At 35.1% G+C, this 16858-nt stretch overlaps 1 protein-coding gene across 1 annotated transcript; it reads right to left on the reverse strand.

Annotated features, from left to right (window-relative positions):
- Positions 1–4950: 4950 nt before the first annotated feature.
- On the reverse strand, positions 4951–12095 carry LOC107292680 (transmembrane protein 68-like). The gene is made up of 6 exons (XM_015821792.1): positions 11824–12095; positions 8939–9106; positions 7308–7501; positions 5780–5840; positions 5155–5294; positions 4951–5052 (listed from the first exon to the last, which is right to left on the reverse strand). The coding sequence occupies exons 1-6, from the start codon at positions 12077–12079 to the stop codon at positions 4951–4953; spliced, it is 921 nt and encodes a 306-aa protein (XP_015677278.1). The 5' UTR covers positions 12080–12095.
- Between the last annotated feature and the right edge of the window lie 4763 nt (positions 12096–16858).

Consider the following 16858-nt stretch of genomic DNA (forward strand, 5'->3'; position numbering starts at 1 on the left):
TTGTCAGAAGGTTGCAAAAGGGGATTACGTGACCCCGGGACAACCATCATAAATGTAAATCAGTTGCCAAGCATCTGAACTATGATCATGTGACCATGGGGATGCTGCAACAGTTCTAGGCAGATTGAAGCATTATGATATGCATATCAGAAAGCTTTTCAACAGATTAACTTCTGGAAAACATATATCATTCCTAGAACATCATCTCTTCTGGATCAGCAAAGTTCTGGAGCACTAGGACTTCCACACCCCTTATTAATAACAGTGTAGTTTGTTTCATAAAAGCCATTCTGCAAATGTAATGTGTTGTGAATTTTTACAGTGACACTATCATTGTGAAAGAAACTTCACGTTTCATGACTGGAATTTGGTAATTCAAGAATGGATTGGTAATGAGTGATATCATAATTGTTTGCATGAAAGAAAAGTTGGGAACCTTTGCCTCCATTTTTTTAGTATGTTCAATTCTTCTGTACATTTTGTAGTCATATTACATTATATTATTAAATATTCATTATTTTCCATTGTGTATTTGTGTACAGTATGTAAACTCATTTTGGGTGGGGGGTCTCATTTGTTGGTGAAAAAAAGAGGCTTTGGATGTGCCTGATTAGAATCAGGAGAACCTGATGAATGAGGGATAATAGTAGGAGTACTGTTATAATATTAGGACTTCAGTGCTAAAATATTCTGTTTATTTACAGCATACTTATTAGATACATATATAATCTGTAAATTACCTAGGCAACTAAAATAAACATTTTCAGTTTGTTTCACTTAGCCATTTAAAAATTGATGTGGACTTTGGTATTATCAGTTAATCTCTCGATCTAGCATTGGAATTCCCATTTTCTATATTTATTTTGGTGTTCTTTCAAACACAAAAAATACATCTATCTGCCTTCTGTGAGAAAGTAGTTAACAGTAATGAAACACTGTGATACAGTCCAAGCTAAGCATTGTTCTCCTTTTTAAAAGAATCAGTTATTATGGCACCTTATTGTATTGGAGTAATATTATGTAATATATAATAATAAAATAACCCCTTAACACATACCTTGGAGAACGAAAATTTCATTTTTTTAAATTACTTTTTTATATTTAATAAAAATTGTAAAGAATAAACAATGAAAATTCAATGATGTAATATGTGGACCAAGCTAGACCATTGAGTCACTTTGGATAAAATGAAGTATAACTTTTCAAAGGAGGAAAAAAGGGGAAGAGTTTTTGAACTTCAGGTTCAAAAATTTATGCTGTTCCATCTGATGATTTAAGGGACATAGGAGTTCTGAATGACATTAGAAAATCTCTAACTATTTGACTAATTTTAGCCAGTGCTTTTTTGGTAAAAAAAATAAAATAAAAGGTGCTGGAACTCTCATCTTGTTAATCTTTTATTTATATAATTTTGTTTATATATTTATTTATATAATTAAAAAATTATATATTCAGTTTTTAACATAAATGTAATTTATTGTATTTAAGGCAAGGATGTCAAACTCACAACGTCACGTGACGTGTCGCGATGTATCGTGACTTTTTTCCATTGCCGGCAATGGGGTGGGGGTGGTTTTCACTATGATGCATCCAGCCCGCGGGCTGGCAGTTTGACATCCCTGATTTAAGGCAAATGTTCATAGTAAATTCCAAAGTTTTGTCCAATTCTTGTCTGGCAAATTTTCTTTACTCCTTTCTTTGCTGTTAGTATCTATGGCCGAATGTCGTCCTCTGAGTAACCACAGATCAATGTACTTTGAAGGATCGAAAAGTCTCAGAGTTGGTCTGACAAGTTTGATGAACAAAAGTGCTGAAATTGTCTTAGTCTTCAACAAAGCTCTTGTTGAGGTGGCAATTAGATTCATCTGCAAAAACCCATGTTCACATTCACTTGAAGAAATGGGAATGGTATTCAGGGTCCGTATCAAATGCAACAGTTTTCCTGGATATGTCTTTTCGAGAATGTATTCATGGAATCCACGAATCATTTCTTTTTCATTTAGTTGCAGTCTGATTGACAAGTTTCTAATTTCCACTTCTCCAAATGTCAGTCAAGTATTAACATTTTCAGGCCAATGTTTTTGACCAAGTACGCGAGACCAATATGCCAACTCATCATCTTTGCTATCAAGCAATCTTTTTTCAATTGACTCTTTCAATTTTGTATAAAATGTACTTGGGTCAATGGGAAGATTCTTTCTTGAATCTTTCTCGTGAAGTAAAATTCCACGAAAGCGAAGATTGCATATAGATGGTTTGTAATTTCACCCTTCTTACTAATTCTTACTAATGCTGCATCTTAGAGATTTGAGTCAAGTTTAATTCATAATTACCTTTATTTTTTCCATCTGTTTTTGGCTTAGATGAAGTAATGCATCTTTCAGGCATTCACCAAATAAACTAGAATTTGTTGTGAGCATCTCCTTAAATACAAACAGCTCATAAGCTGGACTTACCTATATTAGCAACCACATTATTGATGGCTTGTACATACCATTTTAAAGATATGATCACATTGGTTCAAGTGAATGAGATGCTCCTATAACCCAAAAATGCATACTATTAATTCATCCCTGCCAAAATAGTTGGTTATTTTCATCAGACTTAGTTCATGATGAACTTTTTAATCAAATTAATCATGAAGACAGCATAGTAGGCTGCCATGGGGTGAAAAATTGTGGGATAGCTCCCCCATGTTTATGTACTGCAGGTGGATATAGTAAAGATGAAATATTATTTTTTTGTCTACTTGGAGAATGATGTGTTGCACTTTAATAGAGGAGGAGACAACTTTTGCATATATAGTCTGACATATATTGAGTTCCTTTTGGAAGGACTAGCAGTGGGAGATAATAGATATCTGTAATACAAGTGCATATGCTGCCTTCAACATATATGTGTTTAATTGATGGAGTCATGTTACTGACAAGATGATGACTTGCAAAATAATTGTGTTATATATATTCAACTTTGCCTTCATAATATAAACAGTTTGTTCAGTTTTTTTATTAACAAAGTTCATGAGGAGATTATAAACTTGTTTAAAAATTAAAAAGCTACAAAACACTTAAGCCCCCTGTCTTGAAAATGGGTTTGTCTGAAACCAATAACACTTAATCCATGTTTCGCCTGCAAATGCAGCAGATTCCACCCGAGGGTTCCCCTCACAGCTCTTTCTAAACCCAGAATCTACAGGAAATGCTATGGCTATATCAGAGAGCCCAGGAAAAAAAAGAGAGAAGAGGTTTCTGACCATGCACAAAGTGCCACCTCGCCCTGTAATATTTCCAGAGACCGGATCTGAGCCTCTATGCAGAATTAAGCGCTGCTTCCCCCACCTCCCACCCCCAGTCCTCTCTTACTCACAAGGAGATGGTGTGGTTGGGCAGCAGGGAGGGGTGCAACATTCCCACCAACTTGCCTCTGCTGTAGACAACTTTGATGCACAGCGTTTGCCGGCCGGGTCCTTTGGTGTGCTCGGCGGTGCAGAGACAGCTGACAATGACCAAGTCCAGGCAATTCCTATTGGCTTTCAAAAGCCAACAGAGGGAGTAGCACAGCCGGTGCAGGAGACAGCAGCCAAGTCTGGTGGGCGCAAGCACACAAGTCGTGCTCTGGGACTAACCACGTGCCGTTCCCCTGTTGGGGGCAGCAGAAGTTGAAAATCTGACCAAAAAAAGGTGCCGGAATGCCATTCTGTGCGTTCTATGACAAAAAAGGCCCTGATTTTAGCCATCTCTGTTTTTGAGATAGTTCTTCAACATCTAGCAGGAATATCTGACTGTAATGGAATGCATTAGACTATGTATTGGATTTTCTGTACAGAATTATATATCATCCATCAAATTTATTTATATGCCAAGCAGCTGGTCCTAAAATTAAACTTAATAAGACAGGTGCCCTGGAGATAATTTTTTTTCTGATCATGTACAGTATGTGAAATAACTTGGTTGTTCTTTAATACTTGTATTTTGATCCTGCAGGTGCCACTTGCCACTTCATTTCAGGTAGAAAAATATTTAAGGATAATCATGAACTAACATTAAAATTAAGGTGTCCCTTAATACGAAAAAAAAATAAAAATAATTACCATCCACAAAATTGACTATTTATTTATTTATTGAACAATTTAAACACTGGCAGCTTTAAAGACACCAGGCAATTTATTATTACTATCAGTAATAATAAAATATCAACATAATGAAACAATTCCAAGCATAAATATTATAATCACAATAAAATATTACAATTAAAGAAAATATTATTTAACAAATTTTAATAATTTTAAAATCATTTTAATGAAATAAATATTTTTTCAAGTTACTTTCTTGACGTGGGATCAGGACCCTTTCATCTGAACATTGTCTTGGTAGCAGCTCTTCTTTTTGTCTTTCAAGGCCATTCCCTCTGCCCTCTACTTATCCTCAATAAACCTTAGAAACATCAATTGTTCTATCAGGCACATGAGGTAAGACTTCTTAACCAGTCCAGCACTCTTGCAGACATTAAGTATGGTAGTAATGTGCACATGAACAAGATAATGACTCAATTATGGCCAAGTACTAATGTCAATGTCCACCATCTTCAAATTATATCTCATCTGCTTCAAGGGAAAGACAAGATATAATATGCAACTATTTATGTGTTGGGTCCAAGATCATGTGGAACAAGCCCATGTTTGCCGTAGAAGCTGTGAGATTCAAAGCTCATATAAATTATTCACCCAAGGCATGGAGAATGAACTCCTTCAGCATTGTTGGCTGGAAGACTTCAAAACCAGCTGAACTATGAGTTCCAGAAGCCCATTTAGTTAAATGTGTATATAACATCAAAAGGTTTCATTTTAACTGATTACAAGTTTATAAGAGTAGCAATATTTCAATAATGCATGAAAATATAGAATTACAATAAGGATAAGACTGTCATTGTTATATAGTATTTTCATTGCAATTATTCATTTTTCTTGTTATGAAACCGTGCCAACAGACCTCTTCTTATACTTCCTGGTTGTTTTTGATATTTTTCTATTAAAGTCTGTAAAGCGTTTTGTACCTATTAGAAAAAGAAAACACACATGTAAATTTATCTTGACTCCTGAATGCTTTTGTTTAATGAGCTAATTCTATCATGATGCTCACATAAAGATCAGTTTACCTTTTCCACCAGATCTTCAACAGTTATGTTTGGATCATATGGTATGGGCTGTCCAATGTGTGTACGCCATTTCACTGGAAACCCTCCATACAAAATAACTAGTGGCCATCGAACATATTCGTACAAGTTTTTCAGTGGTTCTATATGATGAGAAATTAGATTGCATATTAAATATATAAGACCGTTTTCAAGGTTAGGTTCAGATAAACAGCATTCTGAAGTTAAATTATATGATTTTATAGTTTTATTGTCTTTCATGGTTTCTACTTCATTAAAAATTCCTTCAATAAAAATATTTTAAAAGGTGATGTGAAATTACAGTAGCTCCTAAATGATCAATATCTTAGACCTTATTATATCACTGATGACACCTATTAAATCAGCCTTCTGTATCATTCTATGTTCAGCATACAATATAACAGCATATATAAAACATTTTTTTTGTTTTTATTATTATTTTCATCTGGAATGTCAGAAAGAAATAAAGGGGGACTTAGGGCTATCTGACTATCAATACATTAATTCTCAAAACATAAGAGAAAAAAAACCAAAGTTATGATGATGGGTCAAGCTAGCAAAAAAACCAGATTATAAATTTAGAAAATATATAGTATGTTTAACTTACTTATTCTTCCAAGTATCCTATACCCCTCCCGACTATTCTCTGTAAACATTGGAATTATGGGCTAGGGAAAAGAAGCAAAGAAGCAAATATCAACTTCATTTATTTAAAATATTTCATTAAAACAAATGGCAATTTGGAGAACATGTGCTTTGATTGTAAATATATAGCTTGTTCCTAATTACTGTAACAGCTTCCTCATGTTCTTTATTTACAAAGTTATTAGATGTACATCTCATCTTCCTGCCAGTCACCTAAAGTGACATATATAGCATCCCCTCCTTTGATTCTCTCTATGAAAAAAACCTTATAAGATAGATTTGCTGAAAGATAATAACTGACTCAAAGTCACTTTGTGGCTTTCCATGGCTGATGGTAGTCTTGAACTGGGAACTTCCCAATCATAATTTATCGTCCTCCCAAACATTTGTGATTTTGATGAAGTTGTGTGTTAGAACTACATTAAAAATAGAATGATAATGCACGAGAAAGGCACATTCTATAGAATATTTATTTATTTATTTATTTGATTTAGATGCCACCTGACTCTAAAGATAGTTTGGTCTAGTGGTTAAAACACTAAGCTAGAAAGCAGGAGACTGTGAGTTCAAGTTCTACCTTAGCCATGAAAGCCAATGGATGACTTTGGGCCACTCATACTCTCTTCGCCCAACACACCTCACAGGATTGTGGTTGAGGGGATGAGGTGTGTTGGATATGTTCACTGCGTTATTTGTAAAAATAATAAAGGTGGGATACAAATTAAATAATAAGACAACTGTCATGGAATTAATAAAAATGGAAGTTGATGGAAGTTGTGGAAGATACAGTGTGATTTGTCCATGTACAAGAGCGGCAGTGCAGAGGTTAGAATGCAGCATTGCAGGCTAATTCTGCCCACTGCCAGGAGTTCAGTTCTGACTGAGTCAAGGTTGACTCAGCCTTCCATCCCTCCAAGATCAGTAAAATGAGAACCCAGATAGTTGGGGCAATATGCTGAATCTGTAAACCACTTAGAGCAGGGGTAGCAAACCTATGGCATGTGTGCCACAGGTGGCACTCAGAGCCCTCTCTGTGGGCCCTCTCACCACAGCCCTGCCTCCCCCCGCAACCCCTCCTCACCAGCAACCGCCCCGGAGGAGAGTTGCCCCTGAGGCGGCCCATATGGAGCAGCGCAGCCAAGGACATGGCAGCCAGGTAGCGGGGACAAGACTCTGCCCTCACACCCCATCGCGCGCAGTTGATGCTGTGGGGTGCAGACAGAGGGTGTGACCACCACAGCACTGCTGGGTTGCCTGGGCGATCTGCGGCGGGCTGTGGAGGCGGTGAATGGCCCTGCAGGTGGGCCGGGCGGAGGTGGAGCGGGCAGGACAGGGGTGGATCGGGGTGGCGGGACAGGGCGGGGCCAGGTTTGGGGCACTTGGTCTCTAAAAGGTTCGCCATCACTGACTTAGAGGGTTCTGTAAAGCACCGTGAATCAGCATATAAGTCTATGTGTCATTGTCATTGCTATGTATTTGGTGGGACTTACCACTCTTGCTTCTAAAGCAACTTTTGCGAAACCTGTGCGTTTACCCCATAAAATTTTATAGGTTTCATCACTAAAGATGGCTTCTCGTGTTCCTCCTGGTGAAATAGCCACCCAATCACCATTCTTCAGGGCATGAAGACATTCTTCCTTTGAACCCGTTATCATTTTCAGATTCCTGCCAAGCATTTTTAAGCCTAAAAGAAAGAAATAAAATAAAAAATAAAATTAGAAATCTTGTTGAGAGCAGAAAGCTAAACAATGTAATAAGAAAGTAATTTTTTTTTGAAAGACTAAATGCTGGTGTTTTCTTTATTTCTGAAATAAAGCAATCAACAGTACTAATTTATTTTCTTAACTTTGTCAGTGATTGTCAACATCTTTTAACTAGCCAGCATTAATGCAATATTACAATATTACAAAAAATAAGCTCCAAGAATTGTTTTATTTCAAATTGAATTGTTTTCAGTTTGAACAGTGCCTTTTATTTTGTTATTCTATTATTCATTAATAAATAGCAACAAGTATTATATTTCAGTTTCTGATAACATGAGCTATTTTGCTGGATTGCATTGTAAAGTAATTCTGTAACATGTAGATTTAGAGGACATTAAGGACTAGAAAGTAGAACTCTTCAGTTGTGGTAATCTGTTGTGAAATTTCCCCTTCCTTAAAAATTTCAAACCATTATATTATAGAAAAGTATAACCAAATAAAATATAGTAATATATGTGTTATAATATAATTATATATGTGTGTAGACATGTATATACTGTAGATCTTTGCTATGTGCTGACAGAGACAGCCAAGAAAAGACTCAGTACTGGCCTAGCATGCTGAAAGTCCTCCAAAAGACATGGCTTCAGTGAAGGTGCCTGAAGAGCATATCTTGGGAGCAATTCCCTAGCTCTCAGGGAGAAGGTTGAGAGGAACCCCAACTCCTGACCCTTAGCATTGACCTCAGAGTAATCTGACACCATCTGAATTGCTTTATCAAGGCAAATTTGATGTCTTCTTTCTTTCAAGATAACAAAGCAAGTCATTTTCATAGCCTCAGTTGCTTGCTTGGTGTGAAAATATATCACTTTGCAGAGATCTGCTGTATGTATTGTGCTCCCTTTGGGTGATGTGTTGCGATTCCTGAATTGAAACTCCCCTGCATTAATATTTATTTTATTTTCATATTACTTTTCCTCCTGAACCTGCTCAGAGCAATGTACAAGAAGAATCGAAAACAATATTAAAATCCCCATAGTAAAAGTAGAAAATACAAATGAAAATGATAATGATAAATAATAATAACAACAACAACAACAACAACAACACAATTTTAAAGGCCATCCAAAGCAGCTCTTATCCCATGTCTGCCCAAGTATACAGGCATTTCTTCAGATTCTGTGAAACAGAGCAACTTGGAGCCAGTGAGAAAATATGCCTGTGAGACGAAAATATCAGTGAGACGATCCTCAAACAGTCATTCAAGTTTATACCAAATCCCAAAATACTTTCAGCCTGAACTACCTCAAATATGTTTTAGAATAAAATGAAGCAGAAGGACAATATATTGCCAGCTCCTTTAGACTGACTATATATCTACTGTATAAAAGCAATGATACAAATAAAATATATATTACCTGGCAACTTAAAGACAAAATGATCAACCACTGTATAGCAACACAGTTTGTTCTTCAGGAAAAAGATTCTTGCTAGAAAGAAAATATAATCTATAGGAAGTGCAGCATGATAATAAATAATAAGGCCTGGTCCGTCTGGTAGATTTTCTACTCCATGTAATTCATAACCTGTTTTTAATACAAAACAGAACAGAATATTGTCATTCATATAATCAAATGCATCATAAAACTTTATTATACCAAGAGGTTCCAAAGTGATGATTACACCACTGTAGTCCTTAGTCTTACTAAAATAAGCACAATATTATATTATCTGATGGAACTATTAAATTGTGTACTGTGAGTTTTATAGAGAACAGGGGCAGGCAGCTTAATGCCCCAAAATACTTCCACTTGCCAAATAACTATCTCTAACTACTTCTATTGTTTTATTTTCTATTTTATTAAAATACATAATAAATTATTAGACTTTTGCTGATTAATAAGGAGAATTCAAGATTTTGATATGTATTAATAGACAAGGGGGTGAGATATGGAATGAAGAATTCTTTATCTTAAGAGACAGTGATAAGATGGTAATGTTAATTATATTTGTTAGGGATAAAGAGGTGTGTGTGTGTGTGTGTGTGTGTGTGAGTGTGTATGTGTGTGTAAGAGCCGTGGTGGCGCAGTAATTAGAATACAATACTGCAGACTACTCTGCTGACTGCTAACTGCCAGAAATTCAGCAGTTCGATTCTGAACGGCTCAAGGTTGACTCAGCTTTCTGTCCTTCCAAGGTCAGTAAATTGAGGACCCAGATTGTTGAGGACAATATGCTGACTCTGTAAACAGCTTAGAGAGGGCTGTAAAGCACTGTGAAGCGGTATAGCAATAGCACTACATTGTGATAGGATACATGTGTTTGTGTGTGCATGTGTGAGTGTGTATGTTATTGGGATTTTTTGTGAACTTTTTAGATTGTGTGGTATGTATCTTTTTTATGTACTTTGGAGGATTTTGTACCAGTATAGAGTTGTTCCTACTTAGGCACAGAAGCCAGCTGCGTGACAAATCCAGTCTAAACATCTTGCTGATTGCAGGACCAACTATAATATAAAACTATGGAACAATTGCTAATGGTAAACAAGTTAATACAAAATATAAGATCACTGTATGATTAAAATCTAGAAACGAAATTATCTTTAATGTTAATATTGAAACTGAGCGGTAATATACTATAGGATATAGTATACTGAAGGCAAGAGTGATACAGTTCAAGGACTAGGATCTCCCAATACATTTTGAAATAAGAGAAAATACTTGTAGCTTGGGTTTTAGATTTTGGCAGTGGTTTGCTCTCGAAGCTTGTTTCAATTTAGTTTCTGAACGTTTTGTTACCAGAGTAGGGAACAACATTAGCAGGATTTTCTTGTCCTATTCCTCTTTAGCTTATATCAGACATGTCAAACTCGCATCGCGCGGCATATCGGAGCTTTTTCCCCATTGCCGGCAATGGGGTGGGCGTGGTTTCCTCGTGACGCATCTGGCCCATGGGCCATGAGTTTGACACCCCTGGCTTATATACATCTTGTGTGTCAGTGTGGTCAGTTGATCTTGTGATTAGTTGTTCGTTTGGAGCTATATTTAAATTCTGAGCAGCTGATTGGTTCTCTTGTTGATTGGTTGTTCAAATGGTCTGGTTTTTACGTATTCAGATGCTGGATCTAAATCAATATACTTGCTAATTACTCCTTTGTGAGAATATCAGGCTTCAATAAATGCGTGTGGTGGGTATTGGCTTGCCCAATGATGTTTGTTCCTTCCTAATCAAACTGGTGTTGTTTATTATCAATGTGGTTTGAGATAAGGGATTTTTGGTCATGCCGTTTAACTGCTAGCTGATATTCATGAACCCTTATTTTCAATTGCCTTCCTGTTTGTCCCACATAGAATTGGTTACAGTTGTTGCAATTGATTTTGTATACTATGTTGCTGTTGTCTTCCTTCTGTATTTTGTCTTTGACTTTAGACAGCTGTTTTCTGAATGTAAATGAGGGTTTGTGAGCTATCATCATTCCTAGGGTTGCAGTATTCTGGCAGCCATTTCAGATGTTCCTTTGATTTATGGCAGGACTTGTTTCTGTGTTGTGGTTGGCTGTGTATTTTGTCTCCCAATGCATATTTTGCTCTAATTCAGTGGCCCCCAATCTTTTGGGCACCAGGGACCGGTTCTGTTGGAGAAGTTTTTTCTGTGGACTGGAGAGGGCGTGGTTTCATGTGCTGCCTGCCTCCCACAGATGGGGCTTCACTTGTTTACACGGCACGGTTGCTGGCATGCCACAGCCCAATGCCAGTCCATGGACTTGGGGTTGGAGACCCCTGATCTAAAACTTGCATTAATTCTGCAAGTTTCCATTTGATCAGCAACAAAGGAGCAAGCTTTTCACATAAGTATTTTCTTATAAAAAAGCATATACTGTATAGACAATATAAATACCTACATTTTTACTCTAAATAAACAAGCCAATACCTCATAATTTTCATTCAATTAAATCACAGCATCCAGACAAAGATCTTCTGAATAACATGTAATTAATACCAGATGTATGTTGTGCCAAATATTTTTAGAAATATTTGTAGTAATGATTACTGTTTTGCTGAAGCAGTGGCTCAGGATAGTAGAAACTAGTTAATGCAGTAGATCATCTAATCAGTAAGTTATTTAAATTTAATATTTAAATATAGGTAGATATAGATTACAGAACTTAAAGCAGAATTATCTGAACTACAATCCCAGTATTCATATTTCAATGAATTTATGAAATGTCTGGTGGAAAATATAAACATCAAAATAGGACCCTTTTCCCAGAACAAGCAAACCCAGAAGAGTAAACATTCCTTACCATGCCATATTCTTCCAAAGAAGTCCCAAAGATGTCCCAAAATAAAATAGTAGCTTCTTTGGGCCTCTTCTTTAGCTTTACTAGACATCTCATAGACCAGGACAATAGCAACAGATAGGTAGACATAGAAGACAATCCAAAGAGGAACTGCCAGTAATGCCAGTAAGGGCCATAAGACTGCGGAAATAAAACATTTCTCCAAGCTCATAGGAAGCCATTCTCCATATATATACAGCAGACTTATTGTGGAGTTCATAAGTACCTATGCAAAATGTGATAATGCTTAATCTCTGCAGGAGAAAGGAAAAAAAAATCAAAGAACAATATAAAATTAACAATACACTCAACATAAATATTTAGCTGGCACAAATCTTGCAATATGAACTTTAGGAATATTAGGGCATGCCTTCCCTCTCCCAATTACGTGTGAGAATGATTGAAATCTTGCGAGTGTGCACTTTCTCAAGATCTTGGTGCTTGTTTATATAATGTCATTTTTTAATTACTTTGCAAGTTTTTAATTAAATTGGAGGGTATGCAGGACTCACAAAATAGTAGTGGTGATCTCAGCTGAGATTCTCCAAAAACATTCACAACTATGGGCCAGATACTTACTACTATATATTTTGATCCCTGTCCTAAATGGCTAATTAAAATTAATCTAGAGAATCAATTGACTTCCATTTTACTGGATTGTATCTGAAAGTTTGGAATAGAAGCATTTTGGGGGGATTTGATATAATTTTAGATATGTTATGTGATAATACATACACATATTAAGACATTTTTTTAAAATCTCCATATTTTTCTGAAAGAAAAATGGGGTGAAAGATTTCTGAAAATTATCACAAGTGGAATAGTTAGAATAAAGTCAACAATACCCAAACCTAGCTTGGAACATGTCCATTGTTTTTAAAAGGATGAGTTTTTAAATACTCCAAGTTTCTGAAGACTTTTCCAACATGCATGAGAATTAAGACTATAACAGAGTTCTTTTAGGGGCTTTTCTCCACACTCCTTTATTTGTCTTCCAGTGATAGTTTTAGTGGTGGAAGCAAAGTTAGGGGAAAGGGGGCTTTTAAAAATCATTGTTGTTCTACTGTACTCTTCAATAAAGTCGATTAGAGCAGGGCATCTTGATAAAAGTTATCACCTTAAATAGCTATAGCTAAATACTATAGATGATAAAGTGAAAGGCAGGAAGACAGGCCTTAATTTTCTGTAAGATAGAAGTGTTCATATGCAGATAAATCTGATGAGGACCTAGAGCAATTTAGTTATTTCTACCTTGGAGGATTACAGGATGATTTACCAGGGTAACATAGATTCTTGTTTTGTTGATATAAACCATCACTTCATGGGCGTATTGCATAACACTCAACTGTCTCACTCCCACATTGTTGTAATGATGACATTTCTGCAGGCATTCATATACTTATTTTTCATACTGGCTTCCACATGAATCAGAAAAGAAATAAACTAAGTTCCATATAAGTTCACATGACCTTGCAGGGAGGCCAATGGCCATATCTGCAATAGCTTTCCTCTTGTAGTCTGTTTTATTGAATATGCAATTGCCTGCAGGAATTTGATATCATTTCTGAGATAGACGACATAGGAGGAGAGCAGTTGTAGCACTCAAAGCTTTTGAGTTTGGCTTTTTTACAATGTGGTTCAAATGAGTAAGTTCCTTCAAACTCATTGAACAGATAGTGACCATACATTTTCATCTAATCCCTTACAATCTATTAGAGTAACTAACATCTTATATTTTACACAAATAACATTCATTCTAGAGCAGTGGATAACATTTAGCTCATAGGCTAAAGTTTCTGCAATCCTCAAAACTTTTTTCACATCCTGCATAATTTTACACACCATTATCATATCTTCTCTCACACTTTCCCCTAAAAAGACATAAATGAATTTTTCCTCTTAAGGGAAATAATTTGGTATATAGCATTCTGAATGAGGTTCCACGATGGTATGATGGTTTTTAGCTTCATAATGATCTTTAAAATTAAGTTCTTTTCTTTTCACAATATCATTTTTGTTTACATTGCTATTTTAATTTGTTTCAACAAGCTCCTTGTCTGTTGTTTGGTCTGAGTTTTCAAATTTTCACCCTATTCTATGAAATTTGATATATTCAAAGTGTCTTTCTAGAAGACAAGGAAATGTTTTCTTTACAAATCTTTTCCACAAATTATGACCTTGATTGGAAACTTCAGAACTCATTTAGAGAGAAAGCTATTAAATAGTTTTAGACATTGAATGAAAATAGTATTAGCACTTATAATAGCATAATCAACAATTGCAGTTCACACAAGCCTGGTTATCTGCAGGGATTACATTCTTGAAACCCATGCAGAAATGGAACCTGCAATTATTCAAGTTCATTATCAGAACAATGTGGAGACTTGTTTACAACAAACACTGTAAGAATAAGAACATAGTTTCTGTTGGCATAATACATGTTGATGTTATGTGGTAAGGCTCTGAGACTTTTTTCCCTATTGAACATGGCCATGTATAGCTGCGTGAGATCCCGTCTGATGAAAAATGGATTATACTTTTATAGAAGCACATAAGCAAATACAGGACATGGGAGAGCAGAGAAACAGAATGTGGGAATAATGAGGACTGAATGCACAGGTTAACGTAGGGCTTGTGGTACATTTCTATATATGATTATTTGAAAATATTATACATTGTGTACAGAAAAATATAGATTGATAGTTCGCGTCACTACAATGGAATTCTGAATGTTTTGTCTGGGATATAGTGAAGCCCTTGTGTGTGTGTTTTTTTATATTCAGCAAACATCTTGTATGCAAAAGCTAATGCTGGTTATGAAATATATTAGGATAATCAGACATGGACTGCAAAGTATAAGTTGTTTTGCTTTCTTTTTAATATACTGAGCAACTTGATCATAAAAGAAGGAGTGAAAGTGTGTCAACCTATTACTTATGAAACTGATTCAGTTGTCTTATACTAACTAAATATAAAAATATTCCAACTAACCAACAAAAAAATTAGTTCCCTCTATTTGTAAAGACTGATGCCTGAGAAATCCTGGCATTCTGGATGGGTAGTCCATTCTATAAAGGCTAGCAAAATTATTGGCCAAATATTAATACTGATTTGTATTTCAATAAAATAAAAATCATTCAAGCAGTTTTAAGTACTGAAAACTCATTAATTTATACATATAGATCATGTTTCAGCTTTCTTGTTAATTACTTGTGCTATATTACATTGTACAATTAAAGAGCATCAAGCAATGTTAACTTGATCTTAAATAACTGATTAGGAAAATACTCAGGATAACAAACGCAAAACCTTAAAGCCCTAAGTATTAAAGATCAGGTATTTGATTAGTCTGTGTTTACAAATCTGCAGCCAAGAGCAAAGCTGAATATTAATGTTTCTTTAATTAGCAATTAATTTCAGCTATCGTAATTGTTCATATTGGTTCAATAATGTTAAGTTCCATATACATTAAACCAGGCATGTCAAACTCACGACGTATTGAGACCTTTTCCCCATTGCCGGCAATGGGCTGGGCACGGTTTTGGTGTGACACATCTGTCTCGTGGGCCGACAGTTTGACATGCCTGCATTAAACTGTGTAGGCGAAATTTGAATTATATGTCAGAAGGAATGCTACAAACAGAAGCTATTATATTTTTTTCATGGCAACCCAAAATATAAACTTATGAGGGAATAATACATGTAACGTCCTTCTTTCATCATAGATTTTACCTACCTCAGTAATTCTGAAAGCACATTTGCAAATTATTTACTTTAAAAAAAAGTCTCACAGGATCACCTTAATATTTACAATCCTTTCCATCAAACTGTACAATTTTTATCCATTTTTGTAAAATGCAAGAGGGACAATACAAATTGATATATCTTTCATTAAGGATGGAGTATTTTTTGTTACATTTACTACCTATACACTTACTTTCCCATGCCCTTGTTCTGAATTTATTTAGTTATTGCTTAGTCAAATAATATCTTAAACAGTACTATGGTTCAAAAACTCAACATAACAATTTAAATGCATTACCAAAATCCAGGCAGGTGATTATTGTCCTCTTCTTTTTCAAAGTCTTTTAAGTAGATTAACTTGTAAGAGCTGTCCCCGCTTGAAATTTTATTTGTTAATGGGTACACAATTTTGTTTCTTCTTTTGTTCACCTGTCATATGCTGAGATGATTCTGCTGACTGTATCTTTGGAGTTTGAAACTACCTGGCTATAGGTGTGGTTTACTCCTCTAATTATTGTTTAACAACCGTATCACTTCCCTTGTCTGCAAGAAGATATTTATCTATTAATGGTCTCCCACCATTCCTTGGATTATTGCTGTTTTTGTGCTATTTTTTCTTCATGCTGATCACCAAGATTTTATGTAAGTTTTGAAACATTATATACAAAGAAAGATTTACATAAATGTGGCATTTTCTATAAGGTCCCCCAAAGAGAGTGAAGTTGTGACTTCAATTTATTTGCAATTTTAAAATAAATTGTCCAGACTTATTTTATTTCTATAAAATTCTCAAACTCAGTTTAATAGAGCATTTTGTGGAAACGGTCTAAATTCACATCTACATAAATAATATAATGTAAAGATTTGCTCATGATATAGATGTATCTTGCATTATTTGCATAAATTTACATCACTGTGCAAATGATATAAATTATGTCAGTTTGGGAAAGACTAGTCCAAATTAAACTTTTGTTGCTTGTGAAGTCCACTTTTTCTATTTATTTTTATTCTTTCTTTCTTTCTGCATTTTTGTTTTTTATACTTTCTCTCTTTCTTTTCCCTCTATTTTTAATAAAATTTACAGAAAAAAATGAAGTCTATTGAACTGGGATCTGAATAATCAAGCTTGTACCATATATCAAAAAATGTTCTAAATCTTTGTAAAATATAATAAAATATTTTAAAAATGTTTAATCAGATCAAAGAAATGATTAAAACATTTAAAATTATTGACTGTCTCAAGAAATACAAAGAC

Source organism: Protobothrops mucrosquamatus, unplaced genomic scaffold, assembly GCF_001527695.2.
Source record: "Protobothrops mucrosquamatus isolate PMUCROS unplaced genomic scaffold, P.Mucros_1.0 scaffold1401, whole genome shotgun sequence".
In the NCBI taxonomy this organism is placed as follows: Eukaryota; Metazoa; Chordata; class Lepidosauria; order Squamata; family Viperidae; genus Protobothrops; species Protobothrops mucrosquamatus.

Bases quoted from the DNA above. Each gene is read 5' to 3' on its own strand.
- LOC107292680 (XM_015821792.1), bottom strand. From the start codon at position 12,079: ATGAACTCCACAATAAGTCTGCTGTATATATATGGAGAATGGCTTCCT. The intron at 9,107-11,823 runs GTAAGGAATGTT...TATTAAAAACAG, and splicing joins CTTTGGAAGAATATGGCATG to GTTATGAATTACATGGAGTA. The intron at 5,053-5,154 runs GTAAACTGATCT...TTTTTCTAATAG, and splicing joins TTGAAGATCTGGTGGAAAAG to GTACAAAACGCTTTACAGAC.